Source organism: Mesocricetus auratus, unplaced genomic scaffold (assembly GCF_017639785.1).
Source record: "Mesocricetus auratus isolate SY011 unplaced genomic scaffold, BCM_Maur_2.0 Super-Scaffold_100009, whole genome shotgun sequence".
NCBI classification, from domain to species: domain Eukaryota; kingdom Metazoa; phylum Chordata; class Mammalia; order Rodentia; family Cricetidae; genus Mesocricetus; species Mesocricetus auratus.
The window spans coordinates 69175112-69199238 of record NW_024429193.1 but is presented as its reverse complement, the minus strand read 5'-3'; the positions used below and the strand labels follow the sequence as shown (position 1 = coordinate 69199238).

Sequence of the window (24127 nt, the reverse complement as noted above, 5' to 3'; positions counted from 1 at the left end):
TCTAACCTCTGCAGGTTCCTGAACACGTGGAATATAAATTCACTCAGGCACACACATACATAAAACTTAAAAAGACTTTTGATACAAAGTACATGAAAATATTTAAGAATTCAAGTCTGAGCTGACCTGAACAAGCTCTTGGACCCAGACTGATGGCTGAGAGGCCAGCATGGAACAGATGCAGATCTCCTAAACTTGGGTGTCAGCGAGGAAGCCTTGGGTTCAGTATTTATCCCTAGAATATAAATGGACTTTGGGAGCCCATCCTGCACCAAGGGATGCTCTCAGCCTTGACATGTGGGTAATGGCCTAGGAAGAAATGAGACACTGGAGATCCCCCCATGAAGGGGCCCCACCCTCCCCGAGGAGTGAGGATTGGGTGGGGGGTTGGAGCGGCTGGGAGAGGAAAGGAGGGAGCTGGAATTGACATGGGAACCAAGCTTGTTTCTAAATTTAAAGAATTCCAAAAAAATAATTCTGGTCTGGCAGTAGTGGAACATGCCTTTAATCCCAGTACTTGGGAGGCAGAGACAGGTGGATCTCTGTGAGTTCAAGGAGAGCCTAGTCTTCAGAGCTAGTTCCAGGACAGCCAGGGATATACAGAGAAACCCTGTCCCCTCAAAACCAAATAATTCTATTGTTCTGAGAACTTCCTGAGAAGTGATTTACAAAAAGCCTGCCCACATTGCCTCTTCTAAGTTAGATGACTTCTCAATTCTCTCTTATGTTACAAGGACCCATCTTGACAGTCTCTCTAGGATTTTCCCTTTCAAGTTGGTCTACAGTTAAGGTTGCTCTTGGTTGTACACACTGAAGAAACCAACACAAGGTTTGCTACCTTGATTGCAAAATTTTGTCTTTCTAGGACAGACTTAGGACTAAGGGAAAAATGATTCAAAGACCTACCATACTGAAGATAGGTTTCTATTTACCCCATGGGAGCATTTGTTGTCACTTTCAGAGTGGCTCCAATGCATGTGCACCACACACATACCTGGTGCCCAGAAAGCCCAGAAAAGGGTATGGGATCCCCCTGAACTTGAGTTTTGAATGGCTGGGCCACACTATGTGGCTACCAAGAATTGAACCTAGGTCCTCTGCCATGAACAAACAGCAAGACTCTTAATGGCTGAGTCACCTCTTGAGTTCCTGGCCTAACAATTTTTAACTCCTTTTTGAGCCTCTCCAAACAAGCCCTTTATTGTTACCACTAGGCTTGCTTGTTACATTTATCATGGAGATCCTGTCTCACCTTAACACTTTAGGGCTGGAAAAATAGTTGACAGTTGCTACCATGTGCAAGGCGCCTGTGTTTTGCAAACAGAACTATTTTATGATGTCAAATATAATATCCAGAGGGTAGACACCTGGTAATACTTTATCTTGTAAAGGCATAGGCTAAAACTGGTGGAGGGACATACCAAATGGCCATGGCCAGGCAGTTAATTCCAGGATTCAGGAAGCAGAGGCATGTGGAGTTCAAGGCCAGCCTGGTCAACAGGGCTAGTTCCAGGACACACAGGGATGCAGAAAAGAAACCCTGTCTTTAGAGAAAAAAAAGGGGGGGAGGGGGACTCAACAGCAGAGCACTTTCCTAGCATGTTTACCTGAGATCTGGATGCTCCCTAGGGATCACAAAACCTTAAAAGTAGCATTCACTACTCAGCCTTTAATTAAAAGGATAGAAAGGAAACACCTTTGGAGTATACTGTTATCTTTTTCAAGGCATAGTGGAGCCGACACCTTTAAATCAGAGGCAACCAAATCTCCCACTGGAGCACTGGAGGCCAGAGTTACACAGTAATCTCTCTCATTACTTATTCAGATCACTAAAATGTACATTACCTTCTTCCAACTTTTGAACCCACACAAAAAGTCACAAGTTCAGGTCACATTAAACAATACCGAATTCTCCAAGCTGTCATATTTTAACACAATGTTCAGAAGCAAACCATCATCACAAATAAGACTTTTATTTGTCACTATTAAAAATCTGGATTTTAAACAGATTCTTGGACTGGTGGTTCATATCCATCAGCTCGTTCAACTTTAGCACCTGTCTCATCACCAGTAGTTTTTCCAGAACTACCTCCTTCACCATGGAGCTCCATGAGTTTTCCCACTAAAAAGGGGGGAAAAATCTGTTATAAACAAGTATTACAACTTCAAAGCAATGCTCTTTCATTCTACAAACACAAAAAAGACCATTATCTTGCCATTAAAATTTACAGTAATTAAGCTGGGCGGTGGTGGCGCACGCCTTTAATCCCAGCACTCGAGAGGCAGAGGCAGGCGGATCTCTGTGAGTTCGAGACCAGCCTGGACTACCAAGCGAGTTCCAGGACAGCCTCCAAAGCCACAGAGAAACCCTGTCTCGAAAAACCAAAAAAAATTTTTTTACAGTAATTCCAGGCCATGGTGGGGCACACCTGTAATCCCAACACTAGGGAGGCAAACCAAGGCTCCAAACAAACAAAACTGAAGAGCTCGGTGGTTAAGAGCACTTGTTCTCGAAGAAGAGAAGGGTTCAGTTCCCAGCACACAGACAGCTTGCAACCACCTGTTAACTCCAGTCCCAGTGGAACTGGAGCCTCTTCAGAAGATCAAGATCACCAAGAATAAACATGGTGCCTATACATACATGCAGGGAAATTACTTCACATCACTCATGTATTATTTGGCCCCACAAATTTTCATTTCATGAATCCTGATTTCTCACTTACATTCAAACTTGGGTTTCTTCAGCATTTTTACTTTCCTAACGAAGACATCATGAAGAGGATAAATGGACTGGCAAGCCTTTTCTATGTCTTTCCCAATGCTGTCTGGAATCCTGCAAGACCAGCAAACTTTAAAACAACCAAGCAAAGAAACCCACCGAAGCAAATTTTTCACATCAGCACTTTACATCTAGCATCTAAGTCTTCCTCACTTTTTTGCATAACACCCTCAATTGTATTCTGCATGGGAACATCAGAAAAATGTTACTTCATCAGCATACATCAACTGGGACCGAAACATTTTCTCATCATGTATTCCCATACATTATTTTATATATATCTACTAGGTTAACAACTAAGTTTCACTATCTACTGTTAAGAGAGCTTCAGTCAAAACCAGTAATTTAAACTGAGGTCCAACTCCACCCTGCCACACATGCCTTCCCTTGGAGGATGATTCCAACAGGCATTCAGGATGCTTTTTAAAGGAGGAAAAATAAACCCACTTACAATTTATTAACCACTTCTTTCAAGTCATTTGTCTGCACTTCTCGGGTCATGATTTCCATCATCTTCTTGCGGATCTGGCGGACCTGCTGATGCTGTGCATAGGAGGTCTTGCGGATCTGGTTGTTGCGTTTTTTAGTGAAACCAACACAGAACAGACGTAGCAAATAACCATCGGTTGTCTTGACATCGACATGCGCTTCAATCATGGTCTGGAGAGAAAAGGACACTGTAAGATCTAATAGTTTGTTTTCTGAGACGGGGTCTCCCCCAGCTTTGTTTGGCTTGCCCCCGACTGCACACCAGCTCCACCAGCTTCTACAACAGTTGTTAGCATCTCAACATAATAAAAGCTTGGAATACCAAACCCACTATGTGGCATAAAATGTGAGTATCTAGTTCACATCTTTCCTAAAGTGAAATGAAAGGTACCCCAAAATTCATTCTGCCATCTCAACTGGAACCCACACCCTGTACACTACTGTACCCCCAAACAGAAGTTTCGAAAGTTAAATTCTAAGACAATACACAGGATGAGACATGAATGGTTTCATCTTTTAAAAAGAAAAAAAATAGGTTGTGTGTGATAGCTTTTATCCCAGCACTCCAAGCAGGAGGCAGAAGATAAAAATCCAGTGCCGCCGGGCATTGGTGGCACACACCTTTAATCCCAGCACTCAGGAGACAAGCAGGCGGATCTCTGTGAGTTCAAGGCCAGCCTGATCTACAAGAGCTAGTTCCAGGATGGGCTCCAAATGACACAATGACACATTATCTACAATCCCTTTGCTTAGAATACAAATACTTGTGATTTACAAGTTCAAGTCCAGCTTGGTTTACATAGCAAGCACCATACCATAACAGGCTAGGGATCCTTTCTCCAAAGGAAAAGGTAGTTTTGCCATAACACCATTTTTAAGTCCCTTTTATTCCAAACTAAAGCCACGTCATGGATTTAAATACATAACTCCACAGATAAATCTAAATAAAAACCATAATTGGACCACATTCCCATCTTTTAAGGGGCCATTTTAGTGGCAAAACTATTTGCTCTCTTTGCATTTTATATTGTATACCTTGACTTTAAAAGCATACCCACTATCTGCCATGAGTGGTGGCACACACCTACAGTCGCAGCACTCAGGAGGCAGAAACAGGTAGATCTTTGTGAATTTGGGGCCAGCCTGGGCAGCACATTACCACCCTGCCTCAAAAAAAAACTTCCACTGCAAAAAAGAATTATTAATATTTATTAAACAACTTTTTACTTCCAGAATTGCATAATCTGTAAGGGAATGTCAGAAAAACATGTAACGGTAAAATCAGGGTGTTTCATCTGGGACCGAAACATTTTGTCATCATTCATTCCCATACACAATATGCCAATACTTGTTACCTGGATACTTCTGAACAGCTATGTCCTGACATGACATGGTGACCGACTTCTGTGGTAGTCACTGTGCTAAAGCTCAATTACCTGCATCAGCTATTTCATCTCCACAACAAAATGAGCTGATTTTATAAATGAAGAAATCAAACTGCTAGCTTGTTACTTTCAAAGGACGAAATACATGGAGACTGAATGACTTTAGCCCCACAATAGATGTTCTGCACTGTTATACTCCCCTGTCAGTCAAATTAGCTAGAGCCACCTTTGCACCACAAACTCAGAAGACGGTAGCCCTAAAATATACCCTAAACCTGCAAAGCTGGCCACCTTGCCCATGTGTCCTTCATCAGTTAATACTCGGTAAGAGTGACGACTGCCATGTGGGTTCTACCTCTAGCACCAAAGAGTAAATAAACAGTAGCTTGGCCACACGTTAAAACCTTACGTCATCCGTGAGGGCAGCGGGAGTTCAGAAGGAAGGACTCAAGAGAAATGGGTGAAAGATATTATTTGATCAAGCCGACTGCAGTTTATCTCTAGGAGCTTACCAGACAATATATAAACAGCAGTGGGAAAATAAAAGTTGCTCACTCTTCGAGTGAATGAACTTTTTATGTCATGGCTTACTGATGTATACAAACGCGAGGACTCAGTACTTAACACCGCGAAAACAAAGGTTTGGAATGAAACCTAAGTCCGTAGCACGTTTTCCCCACCCCGCGACACCCTTGCACGCGCACCACAGCACATGCTCAGATACAGTCTGGGGTCTCACCTGCCACTTTTTGACCATGGAACACATTTTGTCCCGGGTAAGATCCATGCCATGGAAGTTAGTCAGACAGTTTTTGCCCTGAACATCCTCAGTAATTAGCTTGAATTTTCTAAATGCAACTTCGTCATTCTGTAGATCAGCAAGGCTCACTTCAAACACTCGACCCTTGAGGCCATCAGATGCAATTTCTACAAAAGAACCAAAGATCCCGTTAACTTGTCACAAAACCCACCTGGACACCAATGACTTTCCCTCGTTATCCAACCAAAGGTTCCCTGGGCTCATTCTAGAAAAACCTCCTTGCTGCTACAAACCACAGCCCAAATGCCAAATCTGCAACAAGCCCTGTGCAGATCTTCACATGGCAGAACAAGCAGCAGGCCCAGGAGCCTGTCAGAACACACAACGCTTGAGGACAAAGCAAAGACAGGTTCGGGTACTCACTGGTTCCTTGGGTCCTGGTGACCAGCGTTTTCCCAATGTTTCTAATATTGAACATTGCAGGGGCCTTCACATCATACCAGTCTTTCTTCGAAAATGGATCAACCCTAGATTTGAGAGACACAGACTCAAGCTTCTCTGCAAGTCGCTAAGGGTGCCACCGCCAACTCTTAAACCTCCCCCGGTCCTGAAGACTTCTGCTGACAGCGTCCCAGGCAAAGCCGTGGCCTCCCCGTGATGAGCGCGGAGGCGGCTTGCCCGTCAACGGGGCAAACCGGGGAGTGGGAGACCATGCCTTTCGCTCTCCTCCACCCCACTGGCGGCCCCAGACTGTCCCGGACCCCGAAGGGCCGGCGCCACTAACGATCCCGTGGCGGCACGACCCGGCCGGCAAGGGTCAGGAGCTCCCGGGGCCCCCGGGTGCGGAAGCCAGCGGCCGCCGGGCTTCCACGTGCACAGGGCATACTGGAGGCGCCCTCCGGTCCCCCGGGGCCCGCACTTCGCCCCACGCGGCGCGCGACACCCGGCCCGGCAGGGGAGAGGCGGCCGTCGGGAGCGCCCCGGCCGCCGCGCAATCCGCCCCGCATCGTCGCCATCCGGCCCGCGCTGCAGCCCGGAACGTGCCCACCAATTCCTGCGGGGCCCCAAAGACCGGGGAAGCGCAAAATCCGCCACTTACACTTTCTTCTTGGCTCCCTTCTTGCCGCCTTTCGTCAGGCGCTTATTCTTGCCGACCGCCATGGTGCTGCTGCGAGAGCCAAAAGGGCGGAAGTAGAACTCGCGCGAGAACTTACGCCAGCTGGGCGGGGAGCGCTGTCTACGTGACCCTTGCTCTTCCGCCCTTCCGGCTCTCGCAATCTCGCGACACGAGCCGGCGGCTCGCTCGCACCGGGCTGCGACAGCGCCCTCGTGTGTCGGGAGGCCGCGCAGCGCGCCACGGGCTAGCAGGGAGATTTCGCCGAGGACAAGAGCGCGCAGGCCCCCAGAGGGGCACACGCCAGGTCTCCTGTGGTTTCAGCTGCCCCCGACCGGGAACGCTAAGCCGTCTCGTGTTCTAAGTTTGAGAGTATGTGTCTTTCCTAGAGCCTGGACTTTGAATCGGAGACAGCAAATTCGTGTTCAAGTGGTGGTTTGAACAGTGCTTAGCCTTCCGATCTCTCTGGCCTTCTGCTCCCTCCTGTGTAAAATGGGAATAATGATATGATCTACTTCAAAACGTTGGTATAATTAAATAAGCATAACTCCAGGCATGCTGCTCACGTCCCGCGCGTTGATCTGGATTCTGATTCGTCTCGGGTGTGGGTGTTCTGTGAGCGTGCATGAAGATAGAGGATTAGCCAGGGCTAGTAAGGCCTGCCTGCAATCCCAGAGCTCTGCAGGCAGGAGGATAGCAAATTGGAGGGCAGCGAGTTCCAGACCAGCCTGAGCTACCTAGTAAAACAGACTGGGCTGGGGGGCGGGATAGATACTCTCCCGTGTATTTCTTCCTCATCAACGCAAACAAAGGCATTTCGGATACCAACTCCTGCCCAGTTGTATACTTACCTATATATGGCTTACACGTTTGCAATCATTATTTTCATTGCTTTTGTGTGCCTGTGTGTGTGGTTATGCGTGTGCCTCTCCAGTCTATGTGTGCAGGTCAGAGAACAACTCTCAGGCGTTCTCTTCTTGTATTCTATGGGTCTAGGGCTGAACTCAGGTGGTCAGGCAGAACTCAGGGTCAGGCCTCTGCAGGTGCCTTTACCAGATGAGCCATGTCGCCATCCCCCGGCCCAGGGGTGGGGGCCTCTTGCTTTTTTAGTGGAACGGGAGCGGCATGTCACAGGCCCTACACTCCATCCTTAGCGCGTCTAAAAGGCACAGTGGAGCTCAATCGTTGTACCTAATTGCCCACCAGTTTCTTAGCGTAAACCCCCTTTCCCATTTTTTTTAAAGATTTATTTATTACATATACAGTGTTCTGCCTACATGCCAGAAGGGAGCACCAGATTAAATTGTAGATGGTTGTGAGCCACCATGTGGTTGCTGGGAATTGAACTCATGACCTCTGGAAGAGCAGTCAGTGCTCTTAACCTCTGAGCCATCTCTCCAGCCCCCCTTTCCCATTTTTATGTTTGTTTTTTTCAAGACAAAAGTCTTGCTGTGGCCGGGCATTGGTGGCGCACGCCTTTAATCCCAGCACTTGGGAGGCAGAGGCAGGTAGATCTCTGTGAGTTCGAGGCCAGCCTGGTCTACAGAGCGAGTTCCAGGACAGCCTCCAAAACCATACAGAGAAACCCTGTCTCGAAAAAAAAAAAAAAGAAGTCTTGCTGTGGAGTTTATGGGGGACCTCAAAGCCTCGCTCCTCGGGCCTCAGCGCCACTGCACCCAACTTAGCTACAGCAAAGCACCACTTAGTGAGGCGCTCCAGCTACCTCAGGAGTATAGGAGAGCTGGCCTGTGCAGGTTTGGTCTTCAGCCAGCAGTGTACTGAGTTCCCTTCTCTAACTTCCTCTTTGGCCAAAGCCAAAACAAACAAACAAACAAACAACAACAGCAAAAACAGTGACCAAGCTGGAAATCAATGCCCTATTCACCTGGCGCCCAAGAAGTTTTTAAATCTTTTTTTCTTCAGAATATACTGACTCTGATTTGAGAGAGGGGTTGCTGTCATGTTACCCTATATTTGGGAAATGACAAAGAGGTCCCGTTTCCAGTCTGTTTATAAAGATAACATATACCCAGATGTCTCAGACTAGATACAAGAAAGACAGAAGCTGTCTAGTTAAGGGCACACCGTAAACTTTAAAGGAAATCATGGAGCCAGGGGCGATGACACACTCCTGTAAGCCCAGCATGCCAAAGGCGGCCAAGACAAGATTCTTTGAGGACAGCCTGGGCTACATAATGAGGTCTGTCCCTGAAAATCTAGGACTGGAGGTGTTGTTCAGTGGCGGTATATCTCGAGATGAACAAGGTACTGAATTCATTCCCCAGCACCATAAAAGAAGTAAATGTGGGTGTGTCTGCGTCTCAGTGTCTGTGTTGTGTGCATATGTGATATGATGGAAATACCCATCATAGTAACAAGGACTATGTGACTAGACTGCTGTTTTAGTGTTATTTCTCCGTGGAGTCTCTGGTTTAAAGGATCCTCCCACCTCAGGTTCCCAGGAATCTAGAACTCCGGTCATACTCTTCCGGCATCCAGCTGGACCGTGAAGCTTTGTTTTGTTTTCTGCTGCCGTTGCCTTTTGCCTCTATCTTTAAGCATGTGTGTGAATGCAGTGCAGTTGGAATCCCCTTTTTTTTGGTCAGTGGGTGCCCTTCTCCACAGATCATTCTCCACAGCGAATCTACAAGTGGATCTCACACCCTCAGAGCTGCTCCACCAAGTAATGCTGCTGAACGGATACAAACTCCCTAATCTGTACCATTTAACTCCCAGCAGCATTGCGGGAAGCCCACGAGACCTGAAACCTCACTATCATGACATCGAGATGCTCATCACTTTTCCTCCAGCAGGAAAGCACAGCATGAAACCCTTCTCTGTTAATGAAGCCATCTTTGTTCCCATCAGTCATGTTAAAAGCTCTTGAAGTCCCCAGTCTGCAACTGGTCAAGCCTGGCAAACACTTTGGTGGTTGTACTCCGAGGGCTTTTCTTTGCCCTCAGGCTCTACTCGATAGTCATTAAGTTCCAGCCTTCATAACCACAGCACAGCTTCTACTCTCCAAGCTTTTAAATCCTGAAATCCCTTCCAGATTTCAGCTCCTACCTACTTCTACCCTAGCCTTGAAAGTCAGTCTTCCTAAACTGCTCGTCCATTCTGCAGTTCTTCAGTATCTCCGTGTATCTCAGTTGTCCGTAGTCTCCTACAGTCCATACTGTATACCAGGGACTATTACTTAACCCTGCTCGTGTGCCCTCAGAGATAGTTAAGGCGAAGCAAGGAGTGTAAGCCAGTAATAGAGCATTTGTCCAACATGTATGAAGTCCTCAGCACAATTCACCAACCCCCCATTGTCCAACATGTATGAAGTCCTCAGCACAATTCACCAACCCCACCACCACCACCACCACACAAACGAATTTTAGCCGGGCGCTGGTGGCGCACGCCTTTAATCCCAGCACTTGGGAGGCAGAGGCAGGCAGATCTCTGTGAGTTCGAGGCCAGCCTGGTCTACAAAGTGAGTTCCAGGACAGCCTCCAAAGCCACAGAGAAACCCTGTCTCGAAAAACCAAAAAAAAAAAAGTCTTTTAAAGACAGTAAAATTTTTTATTACAGTTTAAAAAGGCAAAACCACAGGGCTAGAGATGGGACTCAGTTCCTAGCATGCTTGAATAGCATACACAAAGCCCCAGTTTTAATACCTAGCTCCACATAAACTGAGTATAGAAGCACATATCTGTGAAGCTGGGTGGTGGTGGCACTCATCTTTGATCCCAACACTCAGGAGGCAGAGGAAGGTGGATCTTCAGCCTGGTCTATAGAATGAGTTCCAGGACAGCCAGGACTACACAGAGAAACCCTGTTTGAGAACAAAAGAAGTTCATGCCTGAAATCGTAGCACTCAGGAAGTATAGAGGATCAGAAGTTCAAGGTAATCCACAACACACAGGGAGTCTGAGGCCAACATGAGATACTGTGTCACTTTTTTCTACTTTTCTTTGAAGTTTTAATTAATTATTTGATTGTTCTGTCTGCATATATATATGTCTGCATATATATATATATATATATATATATTAGCATGCCAGAAGAGGGCACCAGATCTCATTATAGATGGTTGTGAGCCACCATGTGGTTACTGGGATTGAACTCAGGACCTCTGGAAGAACAGCCAGTGCTCTTAACCACTGAGCCATCTCACCAGACCCCCCTATATCACCCTTCATTCTAGTATTGAGGAGGTAGAGGCAATTGAATCTGTGTATTGAAGGCTAGCCTAGTCCACATAGTGAGTTCAAGGCCAGTCAGGTCTATAATAAAGGAGATTCTGACTTTATTATAATTTTATTGAAAATTTTTTCATACTATGTATTTTGTTCATATTTTCCCCTCCCTGAGTTCCTCCCAGATTCCTCCAGCCTCTCTTACTCACCCAACTTTGTTATTTTGTTCCTATCTTTCAAAAACAAAAACTCCACAAAAACGAAAATCAAAACAAGCGGGCAAAAGACCATTTCTGAAACACAGCAAAGTGAAACAAAAGTCCACAAAATACCACTGAGTTAGTTTCGTGTTTGCCAACTGCTGTTGGGCTTGGGGCCTACCCAGGAGTGTGGTCAATACACCCAGTGAAACCACTGGAGAAAATGGATTTTCTTGGTTAGGAGTTGGACGCCATGTCCACTCCCTGCTCTCTATGTTAGGGCCCCATCTGGCTGGAACCTGAGCAGGTAGTGCTGCCACAGCCTCTGGGTTCCTTACGTTCATCAGTCCTGTGTGTCCGGAAGATGCTGTTTCCATGTAGCCACCGTCATCTCTGGCTCTTACAATCTTTGCTCCCTCTCCCACATAGCTCCCCGATCCTTGAGGGGATAGAGACGTCCTATTCAGGACTGAGTGTTCCAAAGTCTCTCACTCTCTGCACATTGCCCAGTTATGGATCTCTTTGTTAATCCCCGTTTATCTTCTCTGACGAGGGCTGAGTGGGGCCCTGATCTATGCGTAGAGAAGTGTGTCATTGGGAGTCATTTTGCTATGTTCCTTTTTTTTTTTTTTTTTTTTTTTTCCTCGACACAGGGTTTCTCTGTATTGTTTTGGAGGCTGTCCTGGAACTTTCTCTGTAGACCAGGCTGGCCTGGAACTCACAGAGATCCGCCTGCCTCTGCCTCCTGAGTGCTGGGATTAAAGGTGTGCACCACCAACGCCAGCTTTTTTTTTTTTTTTGGTGAGATGGCTCAGAGGTTAAGAGCACTGGCTGCTCTTCCAGAGATCCTGAGTTCAATTCCCAGCAACAACATGAGATCTGGTGCCCTCTTCTGGCATGTAGGAATACATACAAGCAGAACACTGTATACATAATAAATAAATCTTAAAAAAAAAAAAAACAAGAGTACTTTCCAGCACTATTGATGTCAGAAGCAGGCCCCAGCTTGACTTCTCAGTGTTCAGTGACATAAGCAAGCATTCTCTTCAGCAATAGGACCTTACCATCAGGTTGTGGAGAGCAACCAGTATCCTTGGCAATAGTCTGAGTTGTTAGGGGCTTTTCATGGGAACCCTCTTGCCAATGATTCAACAAGATGTAACCCATTCTTGGCACTGGAGGTTTTACTTAGTGGTATGTCTAGTTGGTACACTGTCTCCCTATTATTTGGTCACTTCATTTAGATTCCTTTCACATATATATCTATATTTAGAAAGCTTCTACAGTAGTAGGTTCCTATATGGTTATTCTTTTTCTTTCTTTTGCTAGATGGTTTTTAAAATGACCTGTGGTGTTAGCTGTCCTTCCTTTTACTCATTCATTTCCCTATTTAATCCTCCTATACTATTTTCCCCTTAGTCTCCATAACACTATATTCTATTTCCCCTTCCTCGGCCGAATCCCTCTCCCACCCATTCCCTTAGATACATAACCTCTGTGGCTACTCAGATTATAGAATACAATTTTAAAGCTCTAAAGCTAGCATCCATGTAAGAGAAAACAAACAGTATTTGTCTTCAGGGGCCTGGGTCACCTCACTCAAGAAGAACTTTTTCTAGCTCCATCCATTTACCTGAAAATTTCATTTTTCATAATTGCTGAATAAATATTGCATTGTGTGAATGTACTACATTTTTTTTTTTTTTGGTTTTTTGAGACAGGGTTTCTCTGTGGCTTTGGAGGCTGTCCTGGAACTCGCTTGGTAGTCCAGGCTGGTCTCACAGAGATCCGCCTGCCTCTGCCTGCCGAGTGCTGGGATTAAAGGCGTGCGCCACCAACGCCCGGCTGAATGTACCACATTTTTGTTATCTATTCATCCATTAATGGACATCTAGGGTATTTCCAATTTCTGGTTATTCTGACCAAAGAAGCCACAAACATGGCTGAGCAACTGTCTTTGTAGTAGGATGTAGAGTCCTTTGAGCATATGCTCCAGAGTCATATAGCTGCATCTTGTGGTAACTCACCTCCCAACTTTCTGATGAACTGCCACACTGATCTCCGCAGTGGCTGTACCAGTGTGCACAACCACCAGCCACGGATGAGTGTTCTCCTTTCCAACATCCTTGCCAGCATGGACTGCCATTTGTTTTGTTGATCTTGGCAATTCTGGTCCACGTAAGATGAAATTTCAAAGTAGTTTTAATTTGTTTTTCCCTGATGACTAAGGATGTTGAACATTTATTCAAGAGTCTTTCAACCATTTGTATTTCATCTTTTTAAGTCTCTGTTTAAAGCCAGGCATTGGTGGCGTACGCCTTTAATCCCAGCGGATCTCTGCGAGTTCGAGGCCAGCCTGGTCTACAGAGTGAGTTCCAGGACAGCCTCCAAATACAATACAGAGAAACCCTGTCTCCAAAAACCAAAAAAAAAAAAAAAAAATCTGTTTACTCTGTAGCCTATTTTTAATGGAGTCATTTCTTTTCGTGATGTTCAGCTTTTGTTTTGAGTTCTTTATATATTCTAGATACTAACCCTCTGTCTTAGTCACCGTTCTATTGCTGTGAAGAGACACCATGGCCAAGGCAACTCGTATAAAAGAAAGCATTTAATTGGAGGCTTGCTTACAGTTTCATTGGGTTAGTCTGTTACTACCGTTGGCAGGGAGCATGTCAGTATCCAGGCAGGCACCCTGCTGGAAAAGTAGCTGAGAGCTACAAACAGATCTGTGGGCAGCAGGCAGAAAGGGAGACACCGGGCCTGGTGTGGGCTTTTAAAACCTCAAAGCCCACCCCCAGTGACACTTCTTCCAAAGAGGTCACAGCTGCTAATCCTCTAATCCTTCCCTAACAGTTCGCCAACTGGGGCGCTGAGCATGGGAATAAATGAGCTATGGGCCCATTCTCATTCAAGCCGCCACATCATCTATGAGAGCTGTAACTGGTAAATATCTTTTCTTGTCCTTGTAGGCTCCGCTTTTCCTGAGTGACGGTGTCATTTGATGTATAGAAGCTTTTCTGCTTCATGAGGGACTCTGACTTTAAAAACAAACTACAACAAAGTGAAACCAAAAATCATGATGGGTGGGTCCTTTGGCAGCCTTTACAAGGCCCTGGGCTCAATCTCTAGTACATGAATAAAGCAAAACAAACACCCTTCGCTGGAAATACTCTTAGCTGCCCTCACTTACTGTTTTCCTCACCATATCCTAACTCCTGCAAGGCAATTTTACTTCAGTCATCAATACATTTAACTACTTAAAATTCCCTGAACTAGACAAGCTTCCCTTGCTCACACCCCACTCACCCCTCATTAGCAGGCACACATCTGAAGTTTTCCCAGGTAGCCTAGCTTCTTTCTGTATGAAACTGGTCCCTGGAAAAACAGGTTTTCCCTCAGACCTGCTCCCCGGACACCTAGTGTTAGAAACAACTGACAAAACGTGTCCCTTTCTCACGGTGTGCAGGAAAGGGACCACAGTGGTCTTTTTCTCTTCTGTGCCTCATACCCCTCAGGATATTTGTTGACTAAATAGAGAAACTTAGATGACTCCAGTCACCGGTTGTTTGTGAACCAGTCCCTATACTCAGAGTAATTTTAGGAACCAACAAGACAGCAATTGTTAAATTTTGCCAATTTTAAAACAAAAACAAATAAACAAAAAGACTTCTTCAATGCAGAAGTCATTTCCATCCCCCACCACCCTGATTTGTGGCTTTGCTTTTGTTGTTGTTGTTTAAAGTCAGGGTCTCTGGTGAAGCTAAAAAGCTTGTGTACAACAAGGACACCATCACTCGGGAAAAGTGGCAGCTACAGAATGAGAAAATATCTTTACCATTATGCATACATAGACCTTATTTCTCCATGTCATTGCAGACTGGTGAAAACTGGTGACCATGTTAGGGTGTTCCATGTAACTAAGCAAAGGAAACACCCTCCCTTTCTCTCCTCCTCTCCCCTACCCCTCTCCTCCCTTCCCCTCCCCTCCTTTTCCCTCCCTTCCCCTCCCCTCTCCTCTCCTTCCCTCCCTTCCCCTCTCCTCCCCTCTCCTCTCTCTCCTTTCTTTTTCAGTGTTATATAGAACCCAGGACCACCTACAGCCTCACACTTTCCACACAAGTGCTCAAACCCTGAGTTACACACCCAACTGTCAGTAATAATCTGACTCCAATTTCCTTCTAGCTGGCATTTCACTATTGTAAAACTTTCCCAATAGAATTTATTATGGACCCCTCCCCCACAGGCTACCAACTCTAGAATAAAACCTGAATTTACTTTTTGTCTCTACCCAAGAGGAAAAACTACAGTGGGAGACATTCACACAGCCAGCTATGTCTAGTTTTTTTTTTTTTTAATTTCTTTCATTTTCCCCCTGCCTCCCTCAGGCAGGGGCTCACTCTGTAGCTCAGCAAGACCTGAGACCAACTCTGCAGCCCAGACTTGTCTCCTCCCTCTGCATTCTCCTCCCTGGGCCTCTGGAGAGCTGGGATCACAACCCTGAAGCTCCACACGGTCAGGAGGAGCTTACCGGGCTGTGGGCATTCGGTGGGTGCCAGGGCTGGAGTTCTTCTGCCATCCCGAGCGGCAATCCAAATAAAGTGTGATTTTTCCTGGAGCCAACAAGTGTCCTCTGGTCAAAAGTGGCTTGGCCCTTGCTTATCTTGCCTCTCCCTGCTTTTCTCTTCCGTTTTGAACATGTCATTCTTTCTAAAATAGCAGCACTTAAAATAGAATCTGACCTGCAGTTTGCTGTTTAGTAGGTAATTTATTTAATTAATGGGTGGAAATGTCTCCAGTAGATGAAGAAATTTGAGGAAATCTTAGGTTGTTATTTTTGCTTTTAGAATTCTGCCTCGTTAGGGGCTGGAGAGATGCCTCCGTGATTAAGAACACGAGCTGGCCGGGCGTTGGTGGCGCACGCCTTTAATCCCAGCACTCGGGAGGCAGAGGCAGGTGGATCTCTGTGAGTTCGAGGCCAGCCTGGTCTACAAAGTGAGTTCCAGGACAGCCTCCAAAGCCACAGAGAAACCCTGTCTCGAAAAAACCAAAAAAAAAAAAAAAAAAAAAAAAAAAAAAGAACACGAGCTGATTTTGCAGAGGTCCTGAGTTCAATTCCCAGCAATCACATGATAGCTCACAACACCAGTAATGAGATCTGGTGCCCTCTTCTGGCCTGCAGGGAGAGATGCAGACAGAATACTGTATATATAACAAATAAATAAATCTTAAAAAAAATTTTTGCCTTTTTAGAAGCCGAGCATGGTGACATACACACCTTTAATCTCAGCACTCAGGAGGCAGAGGCAGGTGGATCTTCTACTTTGAGGCCAGCCTGGTCTATGGACTGAGTTCTAGGAAATCCTGCAAATTACAAATGTCTTTGTAAGGATGACATTTCCTAAAATGCTTAGATGATAATATAGATTGCCCATGGAAACATGAAATGCTTCAAAATCTGAAACTGTGTGACCACCAATATGATACTTCAAGTGGAAAATTCCACATAATTTTATTCAGGCACAAAATTATTTACAAAATATTTGTATAAAATACGCCGACCATGGTAGTGCATGACTTCATATTAGTTAGGAGGCAGAAGCAGGTGGATCTCTGTGAGTTCAAGACCAGCCTAGTCTAAATAAATGGTTTCATGTTAGCCAGGACTACATTTGTAAGACCTTTTTCTCAAAAAATAAGTAAATAAAAATAATTGTGGTATTTCTCAGTAGTAGAGAACATGCCTGCATGCCCTAGATTCAATTCCCAACACTAAAAGTTAATTGTTTATTGTTTGTACTACACAAAACTACTCTCGGCTATGTGTGGAAGCCATAGGTCACCATGTCCAGCTACATAAGGACCACAGTTTCATTAATACATTTAGAAACGATGATTTTGTAAATATTGTTATAAAAGGTCATAGTGCGGGGCTTTAACTAAAAGTTATTACATTGACGACTTCGAATTAAATTCAAGGTTCTAGTCACAATGGCAGAAACTTCCAATTCAAGGTCTTTGTGACAAAGACCTTGATGTGATTGCGCATGCCTGTGACCCCCAACCCTTCTAAGGTGGGAGTGGAAAAATCAGGAGTTGAAGTTCATCTCTTGCTAGAGTGAAGTAGAAGGCAGACTACATGAGACTCTCCTTCTGAAAAGAAAGACTTAAAATTTAAGGATAGATTGTCTAAGAACAGTAAGCCATTTAGCATTAGGGTTGTGTAGTCAATTCAGTTCCCTGTGAGCTCAAACATGGCTAGGCCCTTAAAGCAGCCCGAGGGAGAGAGAGAGAGAAGGCACAAAGAAAGGGAAGCTTGGTCTGACCTTAGTCTAGACCACGTTTAATCAGGGCAAGGGAGCATTTTGTCACCCATGTATGTTGATGACCAAAATAGGAGAAGGTGGGATGCCCCCCTTATAGTGGCAGAAATGACTTCTGTAGTCTGCAAGGGAAGCTGGGAAGCGTAGCCCGTCAGCAGGAAACTATCATTCCTAACTCGGAGAGGAATATCAAAATTTCAGGCTGGGCAGTGGTGGCACACACCTTTAATCCCAGCACTCAGGAGGCAGAGATAGGAGGACTTCCATGAGTTCAAGGCCAGCCTGGTCTACAGATCGAGTTCCAGGCAGCCAGAGCTACATAGAGAGAAACTGTCTCAAATATATATATATATATATATATATATATATATATATATATATATATATATATATAATGACAACAACAATAATAATGTAAGGCAGGGGTGTTGTAGCTGCTTTCTGCTGAGGAGGGTCTTTGACAGAGAGGGTCCTCTGGTCTGTAGCACAGGGAGAGTATTAACTTGGTCTGCTGCGATGAATCCCATTATTGCCATCCTGTATGCCTGAAGAAACTTGGAAGATAATTACTAGAGGGCCGGAAGCAGCTAATGCGGTTACAGACTTGAACTGAGAGACTTTCTGGGAAGGTGGGGAAGGGGGAGAGGCAGAGGACAGAGTAGGTCCACATAGAGTCGATTCAGGGTGACAGTGACTGGTCCCATTGCCAGAACTGAAAGAGCTATCGAGCGCACAGACGCATCAGGGGACTACAGAGGACCGAAGGAAGGCGACAGGAGAAAATAGCCTAATGTACCGAACAGTGTCTGGCCTGGGGTGAAAGGGAGGAAGGTCCGCCGCAGCCAGGGTTTCTCCACAGCATGTAAAAGTCCTTTGTGCAGATGTGTCGACATCAAATAGAACAAATGCAGCCGTTGTAAGGTAAGAGCCACTGGGAGAGCTTGCACGGCACATTTTGTTTAGGTCTCGGGGGGGGAAGTCCAACAAGTAAAACATTTAAAAGACAGGATACAAACATAGGTATGAGGATGAGGAGGAAGGAGTGATCAAGGGGAGGAGCCAGGGTGAAACAAGAGGAATTTTATCTGGTCTCCGCGTCTCGAGGCTCCATTTAAACCAGTTAGGACCTGTTGGTTTGGAAGCAGCGTTGTTGGAGGAGCTCACAGATCCCTCCCGTGGCAGTCGTCAGAGCTGGTCCTTTTCAATCTTGGAGTGCTGCAGCAGTCAGAACGTGAAGCTGCTCTGAGCTATACAGAGGGGAGCCGATGCAGAGACGGCCTCAGTCTAGATGCTTGAATTCTGAGCCCCGAACAATGTCCAGGGCGGCAAGACAAGGAATGAATCCGATGGCCCACGGCCCACTGGTCTCCTTTACAGAGGTCATTTGAGATGCTTTAAGTGTTTGGGGCCACTCTTCAAGGCTGACAGAAGGAGCAACAGTTAGAGTCCAACAAAGAGCCTTGGTAGAAGCAAACAGTTGGCAAAAATCCAGAACATGAGCCAGGAGGAAAGCACTGTGCAGCTCTGTGGGAAACATTAAAGGACAACGTTACACGAGGGAAGATTTTACATCAAGATTAACAAGAGTCAATAAAACACAAGGTTAAATAAAGCTAATATAAGGTTAAAGGCAATTGTACAACTGGCTGGACCGTGTGCTCTGCAGAAGGAAAAGGGGACTGGAATCAGCTGTTTGTTACATCAGACTGCTGCGTGAGGAAAAGGGGCCTGGGAGCTGTGCACAAGATATCAGTTAAAGTCAACATCTAGCCGGGCGTTGGTGGCACACGCCTTTAATCTCAGCACTCGGGAGGCAGAGGCAGGCGGATCTCTGTGAGTTCGAGGCCAGGCTGGACCGATAGCCTCCAAAACAATACAGAGAAACCCTGTCTCGTAAAAACCAAAAAAAAAAAAAAGTCAACATCTAAAATGAACCTGAACAAAAAGTGTCTAGGTGATATTTCTTGCTTTCACAAATGATGAACTTTGTATATTTGTTTCGATATTAACAATACCTGCTATTTTTTTAATGAAAAAAAGAATGTATCTAGTAAAACATAATTTTTGGTTAGAAACATTTATTTAAAGTAAAATTTTAAAGTTGTGACTATTACCTTAAATGACTATAATCTAGTATTTTTTTAAAGGTTTATTATGTATATAGTCTTCTGCCAGCATAAACTCATGTACACCAGAAGAGGGCACCACATCTCATTATAGATGTTTGTGAGCCATCATGTGGTTGCTGGGAATTGAACTCAGAACCTCTAGAAGAGCAGTCAGTGCTTTTAACCTCTGAGCCATCTCTCCAGCCCCCATTATCTAATATCTAAAAGCATGACAATATATATTTTTGTTAATATCAAATTGTCCAAGGATTATCCAGTAGATATATTTTATACTGTCAGACTAGAGAAGTAAAGAGATTATTTAATTCCAAGTTATATTCCCCCAAAAGAAATGATTTCCAATTTCCAAATTTAAAATTATATTCCCAGAGACAGTGACTGCCTTACAAGCATAAATTATTTGTTTTACAACATTTTCTATTAACCCTGTTAGCAGAACTTAAAAAAAAATTCTCTGCATTTTCATTCCATATACTCAACCAAGAGATGGGAGATGAAAATAGTCATGTCAAATCTGTCATGAATGATTTACGTGTATCATGGGCTGAATTAACAAAGAAGGCTAAACCAATTCCACTCCTGCTGATGGACCAATCTCTAACCCACCACATATTGACAGCCATAAGCATGTTTCTTTTTTTAAATTAATTTTTATTTAAATTAACAACAATCTTATTTTACATATCAATCCCAGTTCCCTCTCCCTCCCATCCTCCCACCCCCCCCATCATCCCCCCCATCCACTCCTCAGGGAGGGTGAGGCCTCCCATGGGGGAATCATCAAAGTCTGTCTCATCATTTGGGGCAGGACCTAGGCCTCCCCTGTGTATCTAGTGTGTCTAGGCTGAGAGAGTATCCCTCCATAGGGAATGGGCTCCCAAAGTTCATTCATGCACTAGGGATAAATACTGGTTCCACTGCCAAGAGGTCCCATAGACTACCCAAGCCTCCCAACTGACACCCACGTTCAGGGGGCCTGGTTCCGTCTTACTCCGGTTCCCCAGCTGTCAGACTGGGGTTCATGAACTTCCACTTGCTAAAGTCGACAGTTTCTGTGGGTTCCCCAGCACGGTCTTGACCCCTTTGCTCATCACTCTTCCCTCTCTACAACTGGATCCCAGGAGTTCAGCTCAGTGATTTGTTTTTGTTTTTTTTTTTTTGTTTTGTTTTTTGTTTGTTTGTTTTTTGGGTTTTTTTTTTTTCGAGACAGGGTTTCTCTGTAGCTTTGGAGGCTGTCCTGGAACTCACTTTGTAGACCAGGCTGGCCTCGAACTCACAGAGATCCGCCTGCCTCTGTCTCCCGAGTGCTGGGATTAAAGGCGTGCGCCACCACCGCCCGGCCCCAGCTCAGTGCTTTGTAAGCATGTTTCTTAACCTCCTTTTACTTATAAATAGGTTGGTTGTTTATTTATAAAGCCAGATAACCAAATTAGATGCGCTTTTGGCTTTTGGAATTTCCTAGAAAGCATCCACAAGCCTCAGTGCGGAAGCCTGTCTACGCACTCCCTGTAGGCCTCGAGGTAATGCAGGCGCCGGCCCTGGAGTGCTCTATCTGGGTAGAGACTAGACTGGCAATTTCCTAAGAGCCCAGGCCTCATATGTGCCAAGCATGTGCCTCAGTATTGCCGCATACCCCGGAACAATACATTTGGAAATGGGAACATTTTCAAAGGATTTTAAAACGTTAGCGAAGTGTGCTGAAAAGAGCACGGGCTTCGTAGGCAGTTGGGTCACAGCTACGTCCTTGTTTTCTCAACAGGAAGAGTGGATGATACCTAGTTCCTGGCATCACTGTAAGATGTGGAAAAATACAGTAAATGTTAGCGGCCTACCTCAGAGCTTAGCATATAGCAGGCACTCAGAAACACTTTTTCTCTGTCTCACAAAGGGAGTGTGAGGCTTACGATCTGGACAGCTTTCTCTCGAGTGCCCACTGGCTTCCAGGTCAGCTCTGTCCCTAGCCTGGTGAAATGACTGAAATGATGGGTGTGGCTTTGTAGGGGTCATTGCCCCGCCCCCCTGTACTCCAGCCTTCGGGGTTTTGTTGTGATTGGCAGACAAGAAGAAAGTACGTGTTCCAGGAAACAAAGCAAGAAAACTGAGAGAAGAAGCTGAGATTAAATCTGTACATGGTCATGTTAGTGTCATAAGAGTCCGGAGGTACAGTCACGCCAGGTTCTCAGTTCTCTTTGCTACCTCAGGAGCTCAACCTGTCTGGGGCAGGCACTCACTCCTCTTCACTCCCCACACAGACATTGCCACTGTCTTCACACGGGAATTGAAACGGCTTTGTCCACTCTGAAAGCACAAGTTCTAGAACTTTCCTCTAGCCAGCAACATTCCAGAAAGTGAAAACGGGGGTCTCAGTTCAGCCTTAACCTCAAAATAGTTTGATATTGGGAAATACTCTAATCTTCATGAGATTAGATTAATTAGAAGTCTGGTGAAATCTGCCACATTCCACAACTCAGGGAGGCGCCAACAAGAATTCAGATAACAACAGATTAAACAAGGTAGAAGCCATCTAACGTAACTGACAATCCAAGTATGGGCAGACCAGACCTGACATACAGGTCCCATGGTGTCTGGACTTAAACATCGTTGATGTGGGATGTCTTTCTTTGTGCTGTGAATACTGTTGCTCTCATTGGTTGATAAATAAAGCTACACAATGAAACCTTGTTTCCAAAAGAAGATAAATAAATCTCCTTTTCTTTTCTTTTCTTTTCTTTTTTTTTTTTTTTTTTTTTTTTGGTACAAGGTAAGAGGACTCAGGAGGAGGAAAGGAAGCATATTTTTTAGCATCTATGTACTTTTCACCGAGCATTTCTCTGCAAACTTCATTTCATAAGGCTTTACTAGGGAGCTAGCAGCTAACTGTTTTTAACGATCCGTTCCTGCCTTTGTGGACAACACCAGGTTTACTTATTTACTCTTCCTATTGCAGAGCTGGGGAGGGAACCAGGGCCTTGCACACGTGGGCACGCGCTCTCTCACTGAGGTGTGCCCCAGCCTTACTAACAGAAGTTTTGGTGTGCCAGCCTGTCTTCATTCTCAGTGTGTCAAGGCACCGCGAGCAGAACGGCTGTGTGGAACATGTGGGTGGTACCCTGTGAGAAAAGGAACATGACTTCCCATTTGCCTTCTCTTCTGCTACGGATCCTTTGCTGGCCTGGAACTCACTGTGTAGACAGAGATTCACCTGCTTCTGCTTTCTGATCCCAGCGATTAAAGGCATGTTCCACCACTCCTGGCAGGAAATTGTTTCTCATAGCTATTTATCAAAATACACTTATGACCAATCAATAAGGATTATGTACATGAGATTTTTTTCCTTAACTTGTTACTCACAAGGTTTATTCAATGACCACATATGGAATGATATAACAAATAAATGGAATGTATCGCAAAATTTAGAGATTGGCAGCAGGCATGGCTATGCACACCCATATTCTCAGCATTTGACAACTAGAGACCACCTTTAACCACACAGTGAGTCCAAGACCTGTCAGGCTCCATAAGACCCTATTTCAAAATCAAAATAAAACAAGAAATATTGACCCCAAGGATTAGAACCACAGAAAGATGCCTTTGACAAGAGGGGGACTGAATGAAGAATAATTGTAAAGAAAATAAATGAATTTGTTCACTCATGTATTTACTTACAAATAGATGAGATTAGGAGAAAAAAAAGGGCCCTTCCCCAGGCTCAGGGATCTTAGGTCTGGTATGGTAAGGAGATTGGATAGTATAGACACATACACTATAATACTATAACACAGATATTATGAATGTGTTAGCTAGTTCTATGTCAGCTAGGCACAAGCTAGAGGCATCTGACAGGAAGGAACCTCAATTGAGAAAATTTCTCCCATAAAAATCAAGTTGCAGGCAAATCTATGTGATATTTTCTTAGTGATTGGTAGGGGGAGATTCCAGTTCATTGTGGGTGTGGGTGGTGCCATCCTTGGACTGATGGTCCTGGGTGCTATAAGAACGCAGGTTGAGCAAGCCATGGGAGCAAGCCAGTAAGCAGCACCCTCCATGGCCTCTGCATCAGCTCCTGCCTCCAGGTTCCTGCCCTAGTTGAGTTCCTGCCCTGACTGCTTCCATGATGGACATTGATATGGAAGAGTAAATGAAATAAACCTTTTGTTCCCCAAGATGCTTTTGGCCATGATCCTTCATCATAATTATAGAAACCCTGATTAAAACAACCCATTACCACTGTTTCCATATTTACTGCTGTTTCTCCCCTGTCCCTACCAAAATCCAGGTTGTGTCAAAGGCCAAACTCATTATGCACATATCAAGGCAGACTTTGAACTCCTGGTCCTCCTGCTTCACTTACCAAGAGCTGGGATTACAGGCATGTGCCATCATGCCTAGCTTAAAATCTTCCCTTAAATGCACAATTCTCTTTCCTATTCAAGTGACATCTTTTTGAATCTATTCATTTGGATTCATTATAATAATTTCTTTAACTAATCAATCAGATATGTATTTCCTCAGTAGCATTATCTAGGTGTGTAGTGACCTTTATCCACACAGAAGATACTTTATTTTAAGATCTTCTCAACAGCTCTGAGACTGTAATTTGCAGCTAATTGACCTGACTTAAGCTCCAGCTTCCTCAAGTAATCACAGGCAAGCCACTTGATCCCTGACTAAAAATGGAGATAATAATAATTGCCCTACCCATCTCAAATGGTCATTAAAAGTGGAAAATACACAGACCAATGGCTCTTGTCAGTTCAGGCCTTGAGT

The 24127-nt window shown here is 44.9% G+C and overlaps 1 protein-coding gene and 2 non-coding genes across 3 annotated transcripts; all 3 read right to left on the bottom strand.

Moving 5' to 3' along the window:
- Positions 1-1957: 1957 nt before the first annotated feature.
- Positions 1958-6665, bottom strand: Rps3a (ribosomal protein S3A). The gene is made up of 6 exons (XM_040752569.1): positions 6513-6665; positions 5837-5940; positions 5393-5580; positions 3231-3439; positions 2724-2833; positions 1958-2122 (listed from the first exon to the last, which is right to left on the bottom strand). Exons 1-6 carry the CDS (start codon positions 6572-6574, stop codon positions 2001-2003), a joined length of 795 nt encoding a protein of 264 aa, XP_040608503.1. The 5' UTR covers positions 6575-6665; the 3' UTR covers positions 1958-2000.
- On the bottom strand, positions 2970-3037 carry LOC121142495. The gene has a single exon (XR_005879540.1). It is a non-coding gene; the product is annotated as a small nucleolar RNA SNORD73 (small nucleolar RNA).
- Positions 4522-4594, bottom strand: LOC121142494. Its single transcript, XR_005879539.1, has one exon. It is a non-coding gene; the product is annotated as a small nucleolar RNA SNORD73 (small nucleolar RNA).
- Positions 6666-24127: the final 17462 nt, after the last annotated feature.

Bases quoted from the DNA above. Each gene is read 5' to 3' on its own strand.
- Rps3a (XM_040752569.1), bottom strand. From the start codon at position 6,574: ATGGCGGTCGGCAAGAATAAGCGCCTGACGAAAGGCGGCAAGAAGGGA. The intron at 5,581-5,836 runs GTGAGTACCCGA...GTTCTTTTGTAG, and splicing joins CACCAGGACCCAAGGAACCA to AAATTGCATCTGATGGCCTC. The intron at 3,440-5,392 runs GTGAGACCCCAG...TTTTCTCTCCAG, and splicing joins CCATGGTCAAAAAGTGGCAG to ACCATGATTGAAGCGCATGT.